The sequence below is a fragment of the Podarcis cretensis genome (genome assembly GCF_951804945.1).
Source record: "Podarcis cretensis genome assembly, chromosome: 2".
Classification (NCBI taxonomy): domain Eukaryota; kingdom Metazoa; phylum Chordata; class Lepidosauria; order Squamata; family Lacertidae; genus Podarcis; species Podarcis cretensis.
The window spans coordinates 50659367-50681432 of record NC_137171.1 but is presented as its reverse complement, the minus strand read 5'-3'; the positions used below and the strand labels follow the sequence as shown (position 1 = coordinate 50681432).

General features: G+C 46.0%; 1 protein-coding gene across 1 annotated transcript in view; it reads left to right on the top strand.

The window, feature by feature from the left end:
* PPARGC1B (PPARG coactivator 1 beta) overlaps positions 1-16769 on the top strand; it is a 99322-nt gene extending 82553 nt beyond the window's left edge. Inside the window, exons 3-12 of the mRNA XM_079964779.1 lie at positions 553-765; positions 4866-4982; positions 8154-9312; positions 10415-10451; positions 11146-11210; positions 11761-12532; positions 13420-13489; positions 14096-14217; positions 14980-15134; positions 16644-16769. Coding sequence (XP_079820905.1) covers positions 553-765; positions 4866-4982; positions 8154-9312; positions 10415-10451; positions 11146-11210; positions 11761-12532; positions 13420-13489; positions 14096-14217; positions 14980-15134; positions 16644-16747 — 2814 coding nt within the window. The 3' untranslated portion in view covers positions 16748-16769. The remainder of the gene's footprint in view (positions 1-552; positions 766-4865; positions 4983-8153; positions 9313-10414; positions 10452-11145; positions 11211-11760; positions 12533-13419; positions 13490-14095; positions 14218-14979; positions 15135-16643) is intronic.
* The last annotated feature ends 5297 nt before the right edge of the window (positions 16770-22066 follow it).

Here is a 22066-nt window from a genome sequence, read left to right as displayed (position 1 = left end):
AAGGAAGGAAGGAAGGAAGGAAGGAAGGAAGAAAGAAAGAAAACTGTAGCAGAGGGATTACATATGGATGCTATATGATGATGTACAAATGGAAGTGTGTTATTACATTTTGGATTCTAATAAACTCCATGTGGGTTCTATCCAATTAAAGGATGCTCAGAATAGACAAATTCAAGTTGGTGGGTGAAAGTCAGTCATGTCCATGATCTGCTCTGAGTGGGACTAGCGTTGGATACAACCCTATGTATCTTAAACCGGGACCCTACTACCGATTTTGCAGAGTTTGTAAACCGAATAGTTTATAAACAGGGCTGTTCTTAAACCGAGGTACCACTGTATAGCGATATATTCAGCCTCAGTGGTTTCATCTGCATGGTTTTTCCTGTGCTTTAATGTGATGTGATTTGAGTTGTTCTCCTGTAGGAGGCATTTTGATTGGGTAACATCCTCTCTCTCTCTCTCTCTCTCTCTCTCTCTCTCTCTCTCTCTCTCTTCTCTCTTTCTCTCTTTCTCTCTTTCTCTCTTTCTCATTCTTCTGACTCCTCCCACCAGATTATTGACAGCGAGAATGAAGCGCTGCTGGCGGCTCTCACCGAGACACTGGATGACATCCAGGGAGACGACATGGGCCTGGCCGCCTTCAGACCTATGGACGAGGGGGACATGCCCAACAGCGGCTGCACGTCACTCACCCCCTCTCCCAAACCTGCCGCCCCTCTCCCGAGGGGGCCTCCTCTGGCCCCAGAGGTTGATGAGCTGTCTCTAGTAAGAACCCACTTCCTACTGTTTAAGGTGGATTTGGATGCGCCTCTGATAAGCCGGCTGCATGGGTATGATAGGAAGCAAAGGTCTGAATTTTTTCATTATAGGCTTACAATTATAACAATACAAAAAGCATATACCTGTTATTGTATACGTATACATGTGCTGCACCATTGCTCTCACTCCATTGCCATCCTCATGGGGGAAAGGGTGTGACTGTTGCGGGGAGGGGGAATCGAGTGCGGGTCAGGCGTGTGAATGGCATCGGATGCATTCCAGAGCTGCAATCATCTTTAAACAAGCCCCACTCCAGTGGTGCCTCATTGTCTGCTGTTTCTTTCTCTTTTTTGATATATCTCATTTCCCAACATTCCCCCCCTCCCCGTTCCTCCTCGCCCACTCCCACCCTCCACTCTCTGTGCCGCCAAGTCTCCAAGTGCCGATCCCTCGCATGATCAGAGGCGTGAGAAAAGCTCCCTCCTTGCTATGAGGTTGGCTAGTGTCGCTGATCTGCTGTATCCCCTTATGGTCAGGGCTGAATGTATCTGCACCACCTTGCTGAAGCTTAGGCAGGTCTGGGTCTTGTCAGTGCCTACGGCGGCGGGGGGGGGGGGGGGGAGACACACAAAGACAACACTCCGTGGCTGGGTTGCCCTGTGTTCCGTAATAGAAGAACACGAGAAAATGAGCAAATAAATTAGTACAGTGGTGCCTCGCAAGACGAAAAGAATCCGTTCCGCGAGTCTCTTCGTCTAGCGGTTTTTTCGTCTTGCGAAGCAAGCCCATTGACGGCTTAGCGGATTAGCGCTATTAGTGGTTTAGCGGCTTAGCAGATAAGCAGATAAGCGGCTTGGCGGCTTAGAAAAAGGGGGGGGGAAGGGAAAAAACCCTGCAGGAACTCGCAAGACATTTTCGTCTTGCGAAGCAAGCCCATAGGAAATTCGTTTTGCGAAGCACCTCCAAAACGGAAAACTCTTTCATCTAGCGAGTTTTCCGTCTTGCGAGGCATTCGTCTTGCGGGGCACCACTGTATTTATTTGCTTTAAAAACCAAGAAACAGTATTGTGCACCATGGTATCCTGAATAAACTTATGGAATGTATAGCAAATTGAAAGCTTAGCCCAGGTTTTCCAAATAAATAACTGAAAACCTGGAGTCTATGACCGCTATGCATTATGCAAATCAAGCAGACTGCGTATTTTTCCTTTGGCGTAATTTTATTCTGCTTTGGCTAGGAACTAGGACTACCACCACCCCTACCCAGCCAACAACCAGAAGTTTAGTTACTTCCCACACTTTTGAGATTTCATCTGGTATTGCCCACACGCTTTCAAGAACCTGAAGCTTGCCTTTACACTGCAGAGGTTCTCTGGAAAGCCAAATTCTGTGCCTAGAGCCATATTCCAGCCCCTGCCCTGCTCTCTGCTCCCTTGAGGATACACAGAAGTGAAGAATGCACAACGCCCTTTCTGTGACTCCTGGATTTTGGGGGCTTGATGAAGCTTGAAGTTCTAGCTATTCTGAGTTCTCTGTGGTTTCTCTCAGAGATCCCTTCTTAGCAAACTTGCAAGGAGTGGTGGAAGGGGAAGAGGGCACTGTGGATGGCGTCTTCACGGAGAACGTCACGTTTTCAGAACCTGTTTTCACTTAGCACATGCCCAGACCTGGAGGCTACAGAGCCTTCGACCCTCCACCCTTCTGTTACTTGGCCATGCTCTAAATCATCCTACAAGAGTGTTGGTTTTAGAGGACTCTGTATGTTCCCACAGGCTCCCGCCTATCATTCTATATTCCCCCTCCTCTCCCCTCCCTTATCTGTCATTAATGAATGTCATGATTTCTGAAAGTGTTCTGGCGGCATCTAGTGGTGAAATGTATGGCATTTTCACTTCACACAAAAGTGTGCATGTGTGTGGGTGTATAATATTTATATATTTATAGATATATATATATATATCACACAAATCCATATGTGTATATATAGGATGTATACGTTGCAAGGGAGAAGGAAATAAACTTTTTATTTATATATATTAGATGCATATATTATATCACACAGGCATCAGAAATTTTCACTTAATATTGTGATGGAGAAAGCAGGCATTTGACCGTGGGAACTGACTGATTGAATCTCCATCGTACGCTTAATTGTTAAAGAGCTTTTTTGAGTTTCCAGACTGCCTTTGAAGATTTCCCCCGACTGCCACGTTCCCACAAGAGTCAAATCTGGCATTAATGTTAACGGATCCCATGTTGCCTTCAGTGTGAGAGTGTGGAATGCGAAACCTTGCCTCCCCCTTTTTTAAAAAAACAAAACTGAAATATTCTAACCATGTAATCAGGAACATTTGGGTCATGATACCAGATACCCAAAGATATTTTTTCAGTCTGCTGTTTTGCCCACAACTTCCTTGATGGGATTAAAATAGCACTTGTCCCAAAGTTCATATTTATTAAAAAATAAAAATAAAAAAGAAGCTTGTAAATACTTGGCATTTGGACAGAACGTGCATCTTCAAAAGACTTGGCGAGCTGATCAATCAATCAATCAATCAATCAATCAATCAATCGAAGGCCATGTTGGAATGTTACATCCCACTGATTGATTTTCAGGTGCTGATGCACTTGTTTCCTTGGCACAAATTGGATGCCCATAAAAAATATATCACAAGTTATGGTTTAAAGGGTGGGTGGGAATTAACCTCACTATCTAGAAGCCAGTTCAACAACACCCATGATTCTTCAAACTGCAAAGACCTATCTCTCTCCCCCTCAAACTTTTCACTTAAAGGAGCCTGGAGTGGAGGTGCCTGAATCTCTGCTGCCAATATTCTTAAAGCACCATGAAGGCAGCATGCTTGCAGAATCCCGGACCTGCCTATTTTTTTTTTTTCTCTCTCTCTCTCTCTCACACACACACACACACACGTCTTCCTCTGTACCTAGGGGGTTTCTGCCATCGAGGGACACTTACTCCACACATGGTGTCCTACCGTTTAATTATGGCAACAGAATGTTCATTTTGCACAATCAGACTTGATTTGATTATTCAGTGCTAAGACAGGTCTGGTCCTCCTTAGAGGAGGTGACAGAGGTAGCAGCAGTTGGCAGAGCAGCACCACACAACTGACTTCCTGACACTGAGCTAAGATGGAGAGGGGCGGGCAGGGCAGGCAGAGTTCAGCATGGTGTAGGCATGGTGGCTGGAGCATCAGATTGGCTCCCACCATTGCACCCACACCAGACTCAGCTCTCTGTGCCCTCCTCCCTCCCTCCCCCCCCCCATGGTAAGCAGCAGTGACATTAGTCATTGCCTGTGCCACCCTGCCAACCACTGCTGGTAGTAAGTGGCACACACCTTGGTTTCCCTGGAAGATACTCCAGAGACGTTAAGGAGGAGTACCCAGAGAAGGATTGTGAAATGTTTTGTATAACATGCGATGAGTATTGTTGATAAGCCATTGTCCCTCCCCTATGCATTAACTTTTAATACCTGCAGCCAAAGAGCTCTCCAGAAAGATGTTTGGGGTTTTTTGTTTTTTTTTTTTTTGCAAAAATGATTTGTTTTTTGTGCGGCTCTTTCTGGAATTCTTCATATGCTATATAATTGCTACATGAACAGCACCTCCATGTAGGAAAATGGCACAAAACCTGCAGGCAGATCCTCATGTGTGATGGTCACACATGCAGGCTTTTTCGCTGCACGTAGCTATGAATGAATTTTTGTCATCACCTTGATGAGCTTTAACAACAAGGCAGTGAGCCTCCATGGAGCTGGGTCTTGGTAAGTATCCAATGCTAGTTGGAACTGCAAGCCAGACCCAACTCAGGAGGCAATAAATTTGGAAATGGTCTTTTCCAAGCCCCTGTTTGCTTTCAGTCTCAGCGTGTGTTGGAGCCTCCCCATGACCCTGATTCATGGATTCATGTGACTCTTCGAACATCTGTGGCTGCCATAACTCATGTTGTGGGGGGCGGGGGCTGAATCTCCACTCCAACTGCTTAGAGGAGAGCAGGAGGGTTGACCTGGGATAATTTAAGCAGACGTGGCTGTTCATTTATGTAGGAATTCCGACTCTTTCTTTCACCGCTTCCCTTTCCAGCTGAAGAAGTTGCTCCTTTCTCCATCCAATGTGCCTCCAAGCTATGAGGTTCAGAGAGAGGGGAGCACATGGCGTCAAGGAACTCCCAAATCCAGACCCCAGCGACCCTGTACAAAGGTATTGTTTGCCTTAGCAACCCTAACCTTTGCCCTAAGATAGCACACCGCACTATATTTACCCAAGATTAAATCCATGTTGCACATTACAGCTCACCTCCCATTTTAAACAGAAGAAGTATGGTCTAGGAAAGCCTAGTAAGCACTGGCACACTCCCATCAGTATTGTTAGAAGTGTTTTGTAATTTTTTATTTATTTGTTAAATGACTGCTGTCTTGCCTCTCCTCAAAACACTTGAGGTTGCTTGCAGTAACGGCTTAACTTCACCAATAAAACCAGAAAGTGGTGACAATGTTTTCACCAACAAAAAAAGTTGTAGCAGGCAAAAATAGTTCCCATGGCCACTCTTACCAGTGTAATCATGGTGATGTCTACTCAGAAAGTGGGATTTACTTCCAGATGAGTGTATATAGGACTGCAGCCTTAATCAGCTCACAACCTTTCCTGAATAAGCCCGGGGTTGGTTGTGTGCCAGGAGGTGAGCAGTGAGGTAGACAAGCAGGCCTTTTGTGCAACCAAGGTGCCACAGTCAAAAAGGCCCTCTTGTGCATGTTTGGCCACAGTGCTTCAAGCACATCAGAGCCTCCATCGATCATTTAATTGAGATGCATTCAGAAGTTGGGGCTTGAAAGCCCATGACATGCTGCCCAAAGTGAGGGTGGCATTGATCTCCCATTAAATGCATGTGGAACTTGGACTGAGATGGCCGTGACCTATGTGTGTCATCAGAGCAGTTTGAACTAACGGCAGCTGTTGGGGCAGTGGCACCAGAGGGCCAGCGGGTGACTCAGTTGCATCTTGTACTACCTGGAGCATCCAAGTGAGCCATTGGAGTAGCCCTACTTAGGGTGCATGATAGGACCCTGGCCTAGCTAAGCAAGATCTTTGCTTACTACTTTAAGCAAAAACAATGCATCTTGGTCATGTTGACTTAAATCTGGTTTTTTACTGTCACTGTTGTCCTTTAAAATTGAGGTGGTACCCTGGATCTTCAAATCTTTATTATTTAGCCAAAGGTCATCCATTGACAGGCCATCATGCATTTTTATGCAGTCCCATGTGAACATACCAAATGTTAATCAAGGGGTGGTTTAAAAAAGCTTGCCCTAGTCTCACTCATAGAGATTTTATTTTTCTTTCTAAATTTATCAAGAGGCAAGGGATTTTTTTTTAAAAAAAACCTTTTCGTTATTTATATCTCTCTGTGGGGATGTGAAGAAAGCAGCTAGGGCAGCTAGATGCAAAAGAAATCTGGGCTCCTGTGCCCTTTAATGGTGGTGTTGGAGAGGGAATTTCAGCCAGTGTAGCTTGTCATGCACATTTATGGATGTTGCAGGAGCCCTGTCCTCTCACATCGGGCCACTGTAGTAGTGCCCTAGCTACGGTGTCCAGGCAGACATGCTCCATAAACTGTGAGACCAGTACTGACAGGTGGAATCCACTGTTTTGTACGGTTTGTCTACCCTTGAGGAATTTGGGTTGCGTAGCAGGAATAAAGAGCCATGAATACAGAAGCTGGCCATACCTGGGTTAAAGGAGAGATGAGAGAGAAAAAACAGGACACTGGTAGTGATATCAGAGTGAGCCTTCTCAAAACAAGAAGGCTTTCATCTGTGTGCCCTTTGGAGTGCGGTGTACAAAGAGCCTCTTTATTTTCCCCAGATTCCCTTCGTCTTTAAATTTTGTCATGATGATCTTTCCCCTCTTCTCTCTCACTCTCATCCTTGACCCCAAATTAGAATGGAGCTTCCCAGCAGCTGACTGAATTGACTTTAGCTGGGCAAAGAGCTACTCGTAAAGTTGCAGAACCAGTCCAGTCATTTAAACTAATCCCCTGAAATCCACACAAGATGCCATTAAAGATTTTCCACTTGGGTGATGGAAATTGTGCAGTGCATTAGGCAAGTGGATTTAGATTGCATGGGAAAGGCAGGGCTAAGTGGGGAGGGGGGGTGGAGAAAGAGAGAGACAGTGACCCTTCCATGCCAACTGGAAGAATGGGGAGGCAAATCAATACTATTTGCCACATACAGCAGCTAGAAATAAATTTGATGCAAGGGGTGTGAAGAATCCCTTTGATCTCTCTTGCTCTGTGCAGTTCTTGAAAGGAGCTGTTGAAAGTGTACATACATCCTCTCCTTTCTCATCTCTCCTGCCCAGTTCTTTAAACCCTGCATTAGCTTCCAGCAGCTTCCCCAAATCTTCATTTGATTTCTCCTACCCAGGGCATTCACTAAGGAACAAGGCTCTGCATCTCAACAGGTTACATCCCTCCTATTCTTCTGTTATACTTACACATACACAAACATAGGAGGATAAGGATGGAATCAATTTAACCTTCCACCCAGCTTTTACTGTTTCTCTTCAAGTTGTGCACAGATGACTCTTATATGTGATTCTTAAAGAACGGGCATGTCCTCCCATTACTTAGCTTGTGTACATATGCCATAGGCTTTGTGCTGAGAGATAGCAGAGATCCATGCATAGGTAGATAAGTTTTCATCATCCATTTTCTTCTCTGATTCAGGCAGGGCAAGGGCCTACTTGACCATGGTGGTAACAAATGCTCCCCTCATTATTAGTGGTGTCAAAGGCATCATCTGATAAATGCCCACAGTATTTGCTCAGTCAGCTTAACAGGAATTGAAACACAGGGCAGAGTGAGGCTTGCATTAAGCATCAACCTTTACTGGAAAGTAGTATTGGTGCTTGCTACCAAAAAACTGACTGCTGAGGAAGAAGAAGAAGACGGCAAATACAGTTTAGTGGCTTGGATGCAAGGCCCTTCATTTACTACCTTAGAATCTGACACGAAAAAGCCAGATTCTGCAAGTTCTCTGAAAGTAGATGAGAACAAATAAGTTACACAGAGTACAAGTAGTTGCTTTATAAAATTAAATCAGACAGATCCTATAGGCATTTAATGAAATGTAACTGATAAATTACCAGGGTAACCACAGAAGAGGCTGAATAGTTCTTCATATACAGTAGATTATTGATTCCATAAAATCTTCTGGGGTGTAAACATTTCTACAGAAATCTGCTGCAGTTGCTTACTGTAACCACCAAACATGGAATGTGATGAGGAGATGAGGACTCTCTGTATATGGTGTGGCTGGGAAGAAACTCATTCTGGGTTAGCCTAACTTCCATTTCCCTCTGCTCTTGAAGGTGGACGGTGTCCGAGACCGAAAGCCGAGTTTTCTCCAGGCTCAGAGCCGGAGCTGCACCGAGCTTCATAAGCACCTCACCTCCATCACTGCCCACTGCCCACACACAAAGGACAACTGGCCGCCGGATGAGTGCCACAGTGGCGGCACGGAGCCCCAGAGATATTGCGCCCACCATGGAGAGGACAGCGACTCCGGTGAAGAGTTGCTGCCCTGCGGCAACATGGCAGCGACTCCGCCGTCTTCCTCCGAGGAAGGCACCGGAGAGAAGGAGCTGCACGCTACTGTGGAGCTCATCCGCTACATGCACACTTACTGCCTTCCCCCCAGAAAGCTGCCCCCCACAGACCTTGCCGATGCGAGACACCAGCATTTCCACAGCCCCTCCAAGAGGGCCAAGCCAGATTGCCCCCTGCAGCGGCCTCCGCTCTGCAGCAAGGACAGTTGCCCGCCCAGCTCTTGGCACCTCTCAGCGGGCTGCAAGCAGCCCAGAGCCCCCGCAGCCAGCTTCTCCATCCTGAAGGAGCTGCTTGCCAGGGACCTCCCGTGTGATGTGAGCAAGCCTTACCGGTTGGCCAAGCCTGCATACGCCTCCTTGACCAGGTTGCAGCCACCCAAGGCTCCAGGAGCTCCGCCACCCGAGGCTGCTGGGGGATCCATGGAGGCATGCAAGTCCGCGGGCAGAATGCCACCAGAGGTGAAAACGGAGCCCAGGCAGGGCCCCAAAGCGGAGCCCGAGGTGAAGGAAGAGACCGGCGGCCCTGCGGAGGAGGAGGAGGACTGTGCAAAGCGGCCCCAGCTGGCCTTTGGGAAGGCAGGCCGCAAGCAGGAGAGCTTTATTTATGCCGTGCGGCGCTCCAAAAGACTCAACCCTGAGCTCAGTCTCTGGCTTTCCTTCCTTGACGATTCTCCCCCTGATCCGGCCACACCCCCTCAAAACAAAGTGGCCTCCCCAGAACTGTCCCTGTGCTCCTCCACTCTGCAGAACTTTGACAGGGAAGCACCAGCAGCAGAGGTCGAAGTGAGCGGTGCAGGAGAGGCAGAGGACAGGTATCAGAGTCTCCCGATGGAGCTGCAAACCCCCTCACCAGAGAGCTCCGGGGAGAGCGAAGCATGTGAGATAAGCGAGAGCCAGTGCTGCACCCTTTTGCATCAGACAGGTACCCTAAGTAAGAGTCTGGACGTATGGGGAACATGGGAAGGGACATAGAAAGCTGCCTTATACTGAGCCAGACCAATGGGCCATGCAGCTCAGGGTTGTCCACAGTGTCTGGCAGTGGCTTTCCAGGTCTTTTCCAGGCCTACTTGGAGATACTGTGGGTTGGCTCCTTCTGCAAGCAAGGCACATGGCTCTTCGGTTGAGCTCTGTCCCTTCCTGTAAGGGAAGGCCCGTGCTTTGAGTCAAACACAGGGAACATATCCTGTAAAAGCTCATGGAGCACGGAGAGGGTGGGTTGTGGCAGTGTTGTGGCAAAGGAGGAATTCAGTACAGTGGACGCTCGGGCTGCGAACATGATCCGTGTGGGATGCACGTTCACAACCCGCAGCGTTCTGGTATCTGGGTTTTGGCAGGTCCGTAACCTGAAAAAACGCTACCTGAAGTGTCTGTAACCCGAGGTATGACTGTACTGGCAAAGTTTGATGGGAGTATCTTTAGAAGTTACACAAACTCTGTGGAGGGACTCTTATAGACTGTCAGAGCTGCAGAGGACACTATCTGAGCTTCCAGCTTCTTACAACCCAGGTGACTAAGGAGCAAACCAGGCGTGGTGTGGGAAACCCAGGATCAGACCCTCAGTGTCTCTCCTTTTACATCTTAAAACAACAGTAGAGAGTCCTGAATTGGATCAGAGCTTCAGTATTGGGCGGGGGGAGGGTAGTCCTTTACCCTGTGGCAATTCTCTAATTTAACTCTTTCCTCCTCCCCCAACGGCTGCTATTGATTATTGAGGGCAGGGGTTAAAGGCAGGCATTACAGGCCTCTCTCTTTTTCCCAATAGCAGCTTGTGGGGAGGGCAGATTTAAATCAGGGAAACTGCAGAAGCAGGTAGGACTAATCCCTGCTCTCCCAGCCCTGCAACCCTGATCCAATTATCTCCCTACTGCCTTTTAAGTGTTAAAAAAAAAGATGTCAGATTCAGAAGATCCAGTCTTGCTTTGTTTGGTCTTAATCTGCTTTCTCATGAGCAACCTAGTCCAGTTCAAAGGCACGGATGTGGCTCACTGAGTCATTCTGCTTTTTCCTGTTTGTTTTTCTTTCAGAAGCACCAAGGTGTCTGTCGATGCCCTTGGCAACAACGTAAGTGAAATACCAAAAATACATATTGTTAGTGGAGGAGGATATAGCCTCAGGTGTCAGGAACTTGGCACAGGGCTGTCTGAGAACTTTGCTGCCCTTCTTCTTCTGTGGTGATCACTCGTAGCCGAGTAAGATGGTCTTCCATAAACATAGTTTTAACAATGAGTCCGTAAGTGGCTGTGGAGGCCAATTCTGGATCCATACGTCCTTCCACAGTGGGGACATTGGTTTCCGGGTGGGAGTTGACCACGGTGTGGGTTTGCCAAGCATGCCTTCCTCTTAGCACGTTTCTCCCTTGTGCCCTAATGCATTCATGAAAATATAACATAATTGTGTGCAAATAAGTCCACAAATGGTATTAGCCCATATACACTTTTTACTAGCATATGCTGGCCATTTGTGACACTGTAGTAGCCTATAAGGGTGGTCATGGAGAGCAGTTTCCTTCTAGTTTGCAAAACTTTCACTGCATAGTTACCTGGAACTATTCCCTGCTCTCTGGTCCTTACCAGTTGCATGGCCATTTAGAAACCTGTTCGACATGGCAACTGACCCTTGAAGGTTTGGCCAGAGTCACTTTATCTTTACAGCTTCCTTGTTTCTGGTTTAGTATGTGAATTGTGATGTCTCCATCTTTAACATACACCTTATCTCTTCCATGACCTCTACAATCTCCTTTTCTCCTCCTCTTTAGAGAACCAACATTTGGAAAGCGCAATTTCGAGCAAGTTCTGACCGTAGAGCTGTGTGGCACTGCAGGTAAGGGTGGAATTCGCTTTACGAGTCTGCCACATCCTGCAAAATGTGAAGAGAAGGTGGGCCAGTGCCAAGGACCTCATGGTCAGCTAGTGACTTCAGGATGTTAATTCTGCATAAAGCCATTGACTTGAAGGAAAGGGACCCCCTTCATCTGAAATGGCAGCTATCTAACATAAGTGCCTGTGTCCTCACCAACTCCTTGAGAACTGCTATTACCATTTCCCCAAGACAAGAAGCTAGCTGTAAACAGAAGTGCAGCTGGCCCAGAATCAATTATGCAGCAGGGTTTCCCAAACTTGGGTCTCCAGCTGGTTTTGGATTATAATTCCCATCATCCTGGACCACTTGTACTGCTAGCTAGGGTTGATGGGAGTTGTAGTCCAGCAACAGCTGGAGACCCAAGTTTGGGAAACTGGTTTGACAGATGTGGCGGTGTACAATGAGGGAACAAGTCTAACTCCCCTTGTCAAGGCAGCTTTCTTGTTTGTTTTAACTTTCATGCTTCTGTACTGAAAGACCTTTATCCTTTTGCTTCCTTGGGGGAGATAAGGTCTCACACCACCAACTACTCCACCATACAAGCCTTCAGAGGAGGACCTGTATAAGCCAGACATTCACCAGAGGCCAGCCAAGGAGACTGCCATCATCACCAGCTCTGAGCCACAGCCAATGATGGGGGACAGGGCAGCCTCCGGGAAGAAGCAGAAGAAGCACCCGGTGCGGACAGAGCTGTACGCACACCTGAGTCGGTCCACCCCCCACCTGCCCCACCCCGAGCCACATGGGGTGCTGAAGCGCCCTTTCTCACGCTCTTTCGGTGACCACGACTATTGCCAGGTCTTGAAGCCCGAGACCTCACTCCAGAGGAAGGTGCTGAAATCTTGGGAGCCCCTGAGCCATGTGGAAAACAAACACAAGCGGAGAGCCCCTGATGTGCACTATCAGCACGAGAGTCAGGAGGGCGTCAATGGGACCTCAGTGAAGGAGGGAAGCCAGCAGCTGAGGGACCAGGAGATCAGGGCCAGCTTGACAAAACACTTTGGCCTCTTGGACAGTGCCCTCGATGCCGGGGAGGCGGCCTTCAGCAAGACGCCTGAATATGACACCGTCTTTGAGGACAGCTGCAGTGAGATTGGTTCCCCGCTGGAGGAAGAGGAGGAGGAGGAGGAAGAAGAGGAGGAGGAAGAGTGCTGCACAAGTCCATTGGAATCCAAGATGTGCCCCTACAAGAACCCTCTTTCCAGGGCCAGTTTGCACTATTGCTCCCGAAGCAGGTCTGATTCTGAGTCTTCGTGCTGCAGGTCCAGGTCTCCAGCAAGCAGGTGGGCTTCTCTGCACATTTGTGAGTTCACAGGGTCTTTGGCGAAAGGGCTCAGAGAGACCAGTGGTGAGCAAAATTGTAGTGGGTTGCATTGGCTGGTCTTTACCGGCTCCCTCACAATGGTAGCTACTGCTTTACAGGTGGCCCTCTGACAGAGGTGCTGACTTTTTGCTTATGTTTCTCCAGGAGGTGCCGTGCACATCCATGCTGCTTTATAGATAATACAATTACTCTGAAAGAGACTGGGTTGGGTGGGTCCAGAAATCCCTGTGAGCGAAGTTTCACTCACAGGACCTCTCACAGAAGTAGCAGAAGCCATTTTTGCCAGTTCTCCTCTGCATCCCCTGAATATCTGTTTTGGAAAGTTGGAGGACCCTCGGGAACAGCCTGGGCAGTGGCAGAAGAGACTGGAGGGAGCAATCTCCTTTCCCCTTCCATTAGCAGTTTGCTCCACTAGATTGCCAGCCCCTTGTCTGAATGTCTCAAGCCTTTCCCTTTGCAGAAGAAATACTCTTGATAGAAGGGGAAAAAGAGGGAAGAAACATCCAGGTGGGCAGAAATAAGACCTTTTGCATCAGAATTGGAAGCCAAAGACTCAAATTGGTTGTACCTAAGCATGGAGAAGAATTTTGAAACATATTAGGCTCTGCAAATTTATTTCTGTCCACCCTTTCCCCCCTGTATTTGATGCCTTGCCGTTTCTCCTTTTTATGCTGGATGCTGGCATTTGTCTTTGAAAGCCTGCTGTTGCAGACACAGCATTCTTTGTGCTGTGAGCCTGTCCCTGCAAGCAACAATTGTGCCTCTAATACCTTGTGGTTTCTAGCGCTCAGACCAGCCAGAGTCCATTCAGGACTAAATTCATGTGTCTTCTTGTTTATCAAACAGATACGAAAATGGCAAGCAGTGTCAAGATGGAACTGTTGGACAGATGGAGAAGAGGAGAGAAAAAGCCATTGTAAGTGACCTGTTTGCTGTGTGAGGGCTTCTGTAATAAATCAAGTGGGAATGGTGTGGTTTCCAACCAGATCGGTTGACTCCCTCTTTTGAAAGTTCATCTGAATTTAGGGACAAAGCAATTTTCATTTGACTCCCACTCCAAGTAGGAGTGGCACAGTACATGTTGCAGTATCACTTGGCCCAACACCAGTTTAAGATGATGAATTAGAAAGAAATAAAGTAAACATAACCGGCAACAGATTCAGTTCTTGACCCAGGAGAAACTTGGTGCCGAATTCATCAACAAGCACTTACAGAGAACAGTGGGAATTGTGATTCCATGGCAACTTTGTAGTGAAGCTGAAATGCGGGAAAGCTGCAGCTTTTGAAAGGGAGACATAAAATAAGATGATAAAGGGTGCACGATAGGCAAGCTAGCCATGAAGCGCTAGCTGGCAGCTACTCCTCAAAGAGCCATTTCAGCAGATAGAATTTGTGCATTTGTTACACAACATCATGCTGCCTTGTTGTTAAAGCAGGTTGGGGGATAGGAAGAGTTCAGTCAGAAGAAGAAGAAAGAGTTGTATCAGGACAGGCCTAAGCAATTATTCTCATCCCTGAACAGGGAGAAGGCCGCGTCGTGTACATCAGAAACCTTGCCAGCAGTATGAGCTCCACTGAACTGAAGAAGCGCTTTGAGGTGTTCGGAGAGATTGTTGAGTGTTGCGTTTTGACCAGGAATAAAAGGTGGGTCAAAGCTATGCTTCCCCCTCCCTCACTGCTAGAACCAGCAGGAACTTTTGGAGATCTGAGCACCAGGAACCTAGCCTGTCTATCCTGCATGACATGAGAGACAGGACTTCAGTCTTATTTGGGGATTGAAAGCTGGAGAGTGTTTTTTGTGGGGACGACTCTGGAAATGTCTGTTCTTTGGGAAAGTGTCTGCTGCTGTGGTACAATGGTGATCTGAAGAGATGCTGCTTCACAGGATTTTAAAGAGACATAATGCTTTCTCCAGTGTTATTTCATGGGACTGTTGCCCTTTGAAATTCTTTTTGTTCTAGGGATCTGCTTGATTATAAAATAATGAGTCTCCCTTTCTCCTAAATAAAGAGAGATGTGGAGACCTATGTAATATATTTGGACTCAAGGGTTGTTAGGTTCTAATGACCTACAAAGTTTGGCATGCAAGGAGAACTAGAGGGGGGTATTCAGCTAAGCCTTACTCAGAGTAAATCTGTTGAAACTATTGGACCTCACTTAGTCATGTCCATTCATTTCAATGAGACCAGTGTAGGCAGAGAGACTGGTGTGGTGTAGTGGGCAGAGCACCTGGCTTCTAATCCCTGGCTAACCACAAAGGCACACTGGGATGACCACTACCTTCCAGCTCCATCTACCTTCTTTGAGGAGAAAACGATGTGTCCTTTGGAGGTTTACAAAAAACGTAACACAAATGAATGGCAGTAAATTGTTGCCTGTGCTTAAGTTCTCCATTTTGTTTCTCAGGGGAGATAAATATGGCTTCATCACGTATCGGTGTTCAGAACATGCCGCCTTATCCTTGAAGAATGGTGCCTCGCTAAGGAAAAGAAATGAGCCCTTGTTCCAGCTGAGCTACGGTGGCTTTGGGCACTTCTTCTGGACCAGATACACTGACTTGGGTAAGCCACCCCCATGTCACTCCAAAGCGGTCCACTTCCTCCTCCATCCCTTGTTTGGGTGGTGATGATTTCTTTGCTGCGCTGTCTCCCATTGTGTTTGTTATCATTTGTACATAATGCTCATTGACGGTCCAACAGGTTCACTTCTATTTATTATCCTTTATAGTTTGTTTAAGCTATTAGGGGGATACCTTGGGTTATTACAGAGTTGATTGGATCAACTACACACAAACATTCAATAGAGCTTCAGCTTGCTCACTTTCTCTGGCTTGTCACTATTTTGTTGTAGTGGTTTATATTCCAATTTATAGGCCTTTTTATTTTACTGGAAGGGCCTCCAAAGCAGTATACAGCAGCTATATAATACAATAAAAGTATTTTATGGTTGTATGAAAAGGCAAACCAACAAACCAAGCCCAAACACATCCCAGATTAAGAATATAATAGGGGAAATAAAAAGTACCACAATATTTAGAACCTACCTTATTTGTATTGACAAACACACAAAAACCAGCTAGGAGAACTGATGTCTGGCATTATTGTAGACACTGTAAAATGTTACTCAAAATATTGGAAAAAACATTCAAATCCTAGGAAAAAGAAGGGAAGGGACTGTGAGGGTCATGTAGTCTAACCCCCTGCAATGCATGAATCTTTTGCCCATGACCCTGAGATTATGCTCCTGCTCCAACTGAGCTAACAGAATGGGAGGCAAAAATGTATTGAATTTGCAGTAATAACTAAGCTTACAAGCTATTTAACAATGAGAGAATGTAGGCCGAAACCTAACAGAACTGGAGCTTATTCATTGACTAATGGAATGGTAGAGTGCATTCATCAGGCAATCATAGGTCCTTATACAATGTGTTATTTTAGGATTAGGAAAGACTGTATTTAATACAATAGCACAGTTATATACTGAAATATATATTGTGTATGTATTTCTTATTTATCTTAATATATGCTATGAAGCGGAACCTTATATGGCATTTTACTTTTTTAAAAAAAATACTATTTTTCTAAAAAGAACACAATAAATAAACAATGACAAAAACAAAAGTTTCAGCAGCACAAAAATGAATTGCAAAACACAATCAGCAGGAATAAATCAGGAATCTAATCTCCTATTCCTCACTTGTATTTTTAAAAAGTATTTTTGAAAAGTATTTTTTTTTAAATAAACACACATTTTGGCGTTTTGCTGAGCTGGAAATTGTAACCTGTAGGATAATTGAACTACAGTCCACATTATTAGACCAGAAGGTGTATATTTGACTAACCCACTTAAAAATGTGGGCCAAAGGGAATTCTCCTTCCTCCTAAGTTCCTGTTGTGTAGTAATTACGTAATTTCTCCACGCCAAATATGTGAGGAATGCTAATATAAAAAAACAACAACAAGAGGGAGAGAATGCATAGTATGGCTCTTCTCTGCCTCTTTTGGGGAGTGCTGAACAGGTTTTGCTTTTTCCTTTGACCAACATGTGTACTTCTTCTCTCCTGACACCAGATTCCAACACAGAAGAGTCCTCCCCAGCTCTGATAAAAAGCAAATATGAGACCATGGATTTCGACAGCCTGCTGCAGGAGGCCCAGGAAAGCCTACATCGGTAACAGCCTTAACCTTTGAGGAATACCTCAATACCTCAGTCAAGGCACTTCCAATATGTTTACGTTTTCAAAGAAATGATTAAGTACACAACGAGAGAGAGAGAGAGACTGCTGTCCCTTTAAATCGATGTTTACATTGAACAAGCTGCTTCTGTCTGTGAGTCCCCATGGTGTTGATGTTCCACTGCCACACATTAGTATCTTTGCTTCTGACTGGTTGTGTTAGGATGAGCCTGCAAAAGCCTCCTGTCCCCTTCTTGTCCGGCCCCTTTCTCTGCCCCCCCCCCCGTTACCCACTTCCGCCGTGGATTTGCAGCTGTGTTCACCATAACTTTTTTTTTTGTCTGTAGTGTGTGATGATGAAATTGTTAATTGTGAATAGAATCAGGATTGTAAACTAATTTTTAATAGAAGAAAGAAATATATACTTATAATGTATTTATGGCTCAGATGTACTGTAATTCAGATTTATTGTACCGCTTCCTTGATTTTTAACTATGCACTGTAATGAGGCACTTGCCTGTCAGCAGATGTGGCCCTCCCCAAAGGGTGCCCTCCAATTGGCCACTCAGTTGAAATTGGCTTCAGCCCTGTCCATGGCAAACCAAGGGGTGACCGACTGATGTTGTGCTCTTGCTATATAAGCCATTTGTTCCGTTTCGTTTGGGCTGAATTCTGGGATCACCACTGCCCTGTTTGTTGATGGCACAAGGCACATTGTGATTCCTCAGTCCAGAGCTGGCTCTGGGTGGATAGGAATGGCGTTCTCAGATGGTGCATTTTTGAGGAAGGGGAGGGAGAAAAAGGGTGCAAGGGTAGAGTGTGTTTTCCCTCTGCCCCTTGATGGATTGACAGTGGTCACAAGGTAGTGAAGCCCCACCTGCCAGGGAAATGGTACGTAAGAAAAGCTCCCCTGGATCAGAACAAAGAAAAGCTCCCCTGGATCAGAACAAAGAAAAGCTTCTCTGGATCAGAACAAATGCCTATCTAGTCAAGCATTCTGTTTTGTGCCATGGGTGACTAGATTCCTAAAAAGTAATAGTCCTCTCCTTTTGATGCTCTCCAGCAATGTATGAAGGCAGTAGTCCTTTTGTTTGCTCTCCAGCAACTGTTACTCAAGAGGCGTTTTAACTTTAAACTTGAAAGCTCCATATAGCCATCGTGACCAGTAGCGCAGGAGCACAAGTCTACAGCAAGACTGAGAAAGTCTGAGAGCCAATCCCAGAACAATTATACCCAGAAGTTTCTTTGCATTACATCTACAGTGGTGCCTCGCAAGACGAAATTAATCCGTTCCGTGAGGCTCTTCGTATAGCGGTTTTTTCGTCTTGCGAAGCAAGCCCATTGACAGCTTAGCGGATTAGCGCTATTAGCGGTTTAGCGGCTTTTAGCGGATCAGCTGATAAGCGGCTTATCAGCGGATCAGCTGATAAGCGGCTTAGCGGCTTAGGGAAAGGGGGGGAAAGGGGGGGAAAACCCGCAGGAACTCGCAAGACATTTCGTCTTGCGAAGCAAGCCCATAGGGAAATTCGTTTTGCGAAGCACCTCCAAAACGGAAAACCCTTTCGTCTAGCGGGTTTTCCCTCTTGCGAGGCGTTCGTCTTGCAGGGCACCACTGTACCATCTAATGATAGCAGCTGCAGTTTCGCGAGATCCATGTGGGAGTTTGAGGTAGAGGAATGTGGAGCAATTCATTTAAGGCCATACATGACATCACCAGTAGCCTCAGGAATAGTTTTTTACCCATCTGGTCATCTAACCAAAGCAAAATCTCCTGCCTGGTGGGCAACACCCAACAGAAAAAAAGTTCATAGGAATTCTCACACCTTTGGCTGAGTGAGTTCACAGTGTTTACAGCTGGCACATAGCACATGGCTCATCAGCTGATTGTCCCTGCTCCATTTTGAACACTACTCTCCTTATGAGTGGAATAAGCCATAAAACATAGTGTCATTGCTATGAAGCCTTGTGAAGCGACTTCCCTTCTCTCTCTTTCTCCTGCTCCCTGTCAAGAAAGGCGTGGATGTCACTGCCTATTTGATGTTCCTTTTGACTTCCTCTTGGCGGCAATCTTGTGCCCTCCCCCTGGCTTCTCTCAGATTCAGAAGTTTGAGTAATTACAAAGGAAGTCTTAGAGTGATTTAAGCAACTAGTTTAGGGGCTCTTTGATACGAACCGGGGTGCTGGGACAGAGGCAGTGTAGAAGCCTCTAGCTCAGAAGACTGAGTAGTGGGAAGGAGTCGCTATCTAACTTCCACAATTGTTTCACTCAAACATAGCTCGGACTTGCCACAATATACTGTGCTAATGCCTCATGCAGTATGGCTGTTCTCGTGCTATACTTGGAAGCAATGTCCAGGGACATGAGAGGCAGACCAAGAAACCAGCAGATGCATCAAGTGATAGCATTTTCAAGTGGGGACCAAATAACCTTGCTAATACCTTCATCAGCCATCATGTCTTTGGTTTATTTTTCACAAAGATCTCTGGCATTTAGCCACCCCATGTATACAGAATGCAACAACCTTAATTCGTCCAGCAGGTATTTAATCTGAATCAAAAGGAAGAAATTGCCAAAGACCTTGGCAACTGCCTGGCTTAGGTCTAACTCCTGCTTGCCTGTCTTGAGTAATTCCATTGAGCCAGTAAGGACCACATGCATCAGAAACACCATGAATGAGATCAAGGCATTAACTCATGTGTTATCCTATACTAATTATGTGATTGTTTCCGTCTTTTAATGTGGAGCTTTAATAACAACAGTGCTTATTTTATATAGTAACCGATGTCACAATTTCATGTGTTGTTGGTCAAAAAAAAGAAAAAAAGAAAATCATCCTCACAATATTGGCTGCTTCAATGTTGCTTGCACCACCTCCATTCGAGAACTTACTGATGGATCGCAAGATCCTCTCATGATCAGCCCAGAGCAAAGTCTGGCCCAGACAAAGCATCTGCTGTTGACAAGTGCCTCATTGTAGCTCTGCCTTTTTCTGTCCTAGTATTTCCTCACCACAATGATGTTTACATGTGATTGCTATAGAGCTTACTGTAGAATGTACTTAGCGACACATTTAGGGTGGGTAGGACTGTCCTGTCCTGTCCTGTGCTGTGCTGATGTTTTCAGAGAACAATCGAACAGAAGAAGAAGAAAAATAAGTAACCACCCCTACAACCGTTAAGTGGAATTCTTCCATCTCCTGGCTTGGTTACAAGGATAGATCAAAGTTCACCACTGGCTTTGGTCAGAGAGATGGAAAATGCATCAAATTTCTGAGCATGCTGAAAGTGTTGAATGCAGCTGCAGAGGAGAAGGAAGAGTCCTTCTGCTCTCCAGAAAGAGCTGCCTTCAGTGCAGATCGCTTGCAAACATGGGTTTGTATTTAATCAGTTTTTTTTATTATTATCTCAAGTTACTTTTAAGAGGCTGGACTTACCAATGATGTTAGAGCATGCACACGCATGCTCTTTTGAGGAGAGAAGAAGGTCCTGTAACGCACATGGCCTCTCAATCCTAGATATAGGGAGAGGTGCAATAAGTGGTCTTTGTGTTGCCTGAAGCCTATAAAAATATTTATTTTAATTTTTTGTGAGAAATTTCGCTAGGACTTTATGCAATATGCACACATGTGCACAAACGCACACATGTATAGGGAAAAGGTAGTGGCGGGGCATTGAGCCCCTCTGACTGCTGCTGGGTACAGAGCAGCAGCTGTAAATCCACCACTGTTGAATGTAGAGCCTGAGTAGTATGGTTTGAAAAGCACGGACATCTAATGCTGGTTGTGGCACACTAGTAACCTGTGGCTTATTTTAATGGCTATTGGAAGCACAGCTAAGTTTGTATCAGCCACAGGGATACAAACAGTGCAAAAACCCTTGGCTATCAGAAGCTTGGAAAGTTGCTCCATATGGATGGGAGAATTTTAGGCAGCAAGCCTGTATTCAGGGTATATTCCAGGAGGGTCCTCTATTTCGTAGAGCAGCAAGCTGCTGTGCTCCACATGCACTGCAAGAAGTAGTTTGAGCTGCTGCTGGTGAAAAAAACAAACCCCAAAACTCAGTTCAGAATGGCACAGGAATCGGAAGGACCACTTGGAGGTCCTAGTTCATCTCCACGAATCAGAGCAGCTGGGTGGATACCTTTTTAACAGATCTACAGAACTTGTGGCTTGCCTAACTACCAGCCTGCCAGAGGCCTGGTCAGGGGACAAAGTGTCTTGCAGGCCTCCGTAGATGGCTGGCATACTGTGATGGGCTTGGTGGGTTCCACAGTCCTGGCCTATAATACAGAATAGGCATTTTGCTCATACTGTGAGGACAGTGGTAGGGTGGCAGTCCACCCCTGACCTCCCACCAGCTGGGTGGCCTGCTGCTTTCAGGAGGATTGAGGCAGTAGTCGGGGGTCAGTGTGGTGCACAAGGGAACCAGCAAAGCCATCAGCAGTTGAGTGTCACCACCACTAGTGTGCGAGGAGCTAGTTCCATGGTGCAGTCCCTCACAAGGCTCACTTCCTCAGCCTGAAGCCCCTCACTTGCTGAGTTTGAAGCACAGGTTGGAGATGAAAAGGGGGAAAGGAAGTTTGTTCCTTATTTAGGTTGGGGGAATTAAAATGAGCTTTACACATTTTTATAGCCATCACTGCCGCCAACATGTTTGGGCAGATTTAAACCTTGGTGCAGTTCAGCTCATTTTGATTTCCCAAGGTGGCCGCACGTTGAGGCTAAGAAGAGTAGCCGAGGGTCCCCTGCCCCCATTAGCTAAAGAAGGACCTTAATTACCTTAATGGTTACTTCCTCTGCCCTGTTTAGAAAGAGCTTGGGCTCCTGTGCTTTCCGTATACTTCTGCGAAGTCTGCCTAACTTTCTCCCATATTATTTCTCTTAATAATATGCATAAAGCCAAGGACCCCGTACCCAAGGGGTAGGCCTAGCCATAACAACGATTAGCAGCAGAAACAAACCAAGCCTTTGCAAGATCAGGTGAGAAACCAAATAAACAAATTAAAAGAATTCAATTTTCCAGGGTGTTTCGGAATAAGAGGGTGTGTTGAGAAAGGCAATCATGAGGGAGACATTTATTTTTTTAAATAAGCAGAACTATCTCTATATTATATGTAGGGGTGTGCGTGTGGATATGTGTGAGTGAAAAAGAAGTCCCTCCTAACTGCTTCTTAATTAGGAAAAATACCTTAACGATAGGAATAAGTCATAAGCCATTTCCTTGCCCTTGGTCCTTTAAATAACCATGCTTTTATGTGAAACGCAAATGGTTCCTGCTAAATTCAGCAACCAGACAAAGGAGTGAATGCAGGCATCAGAA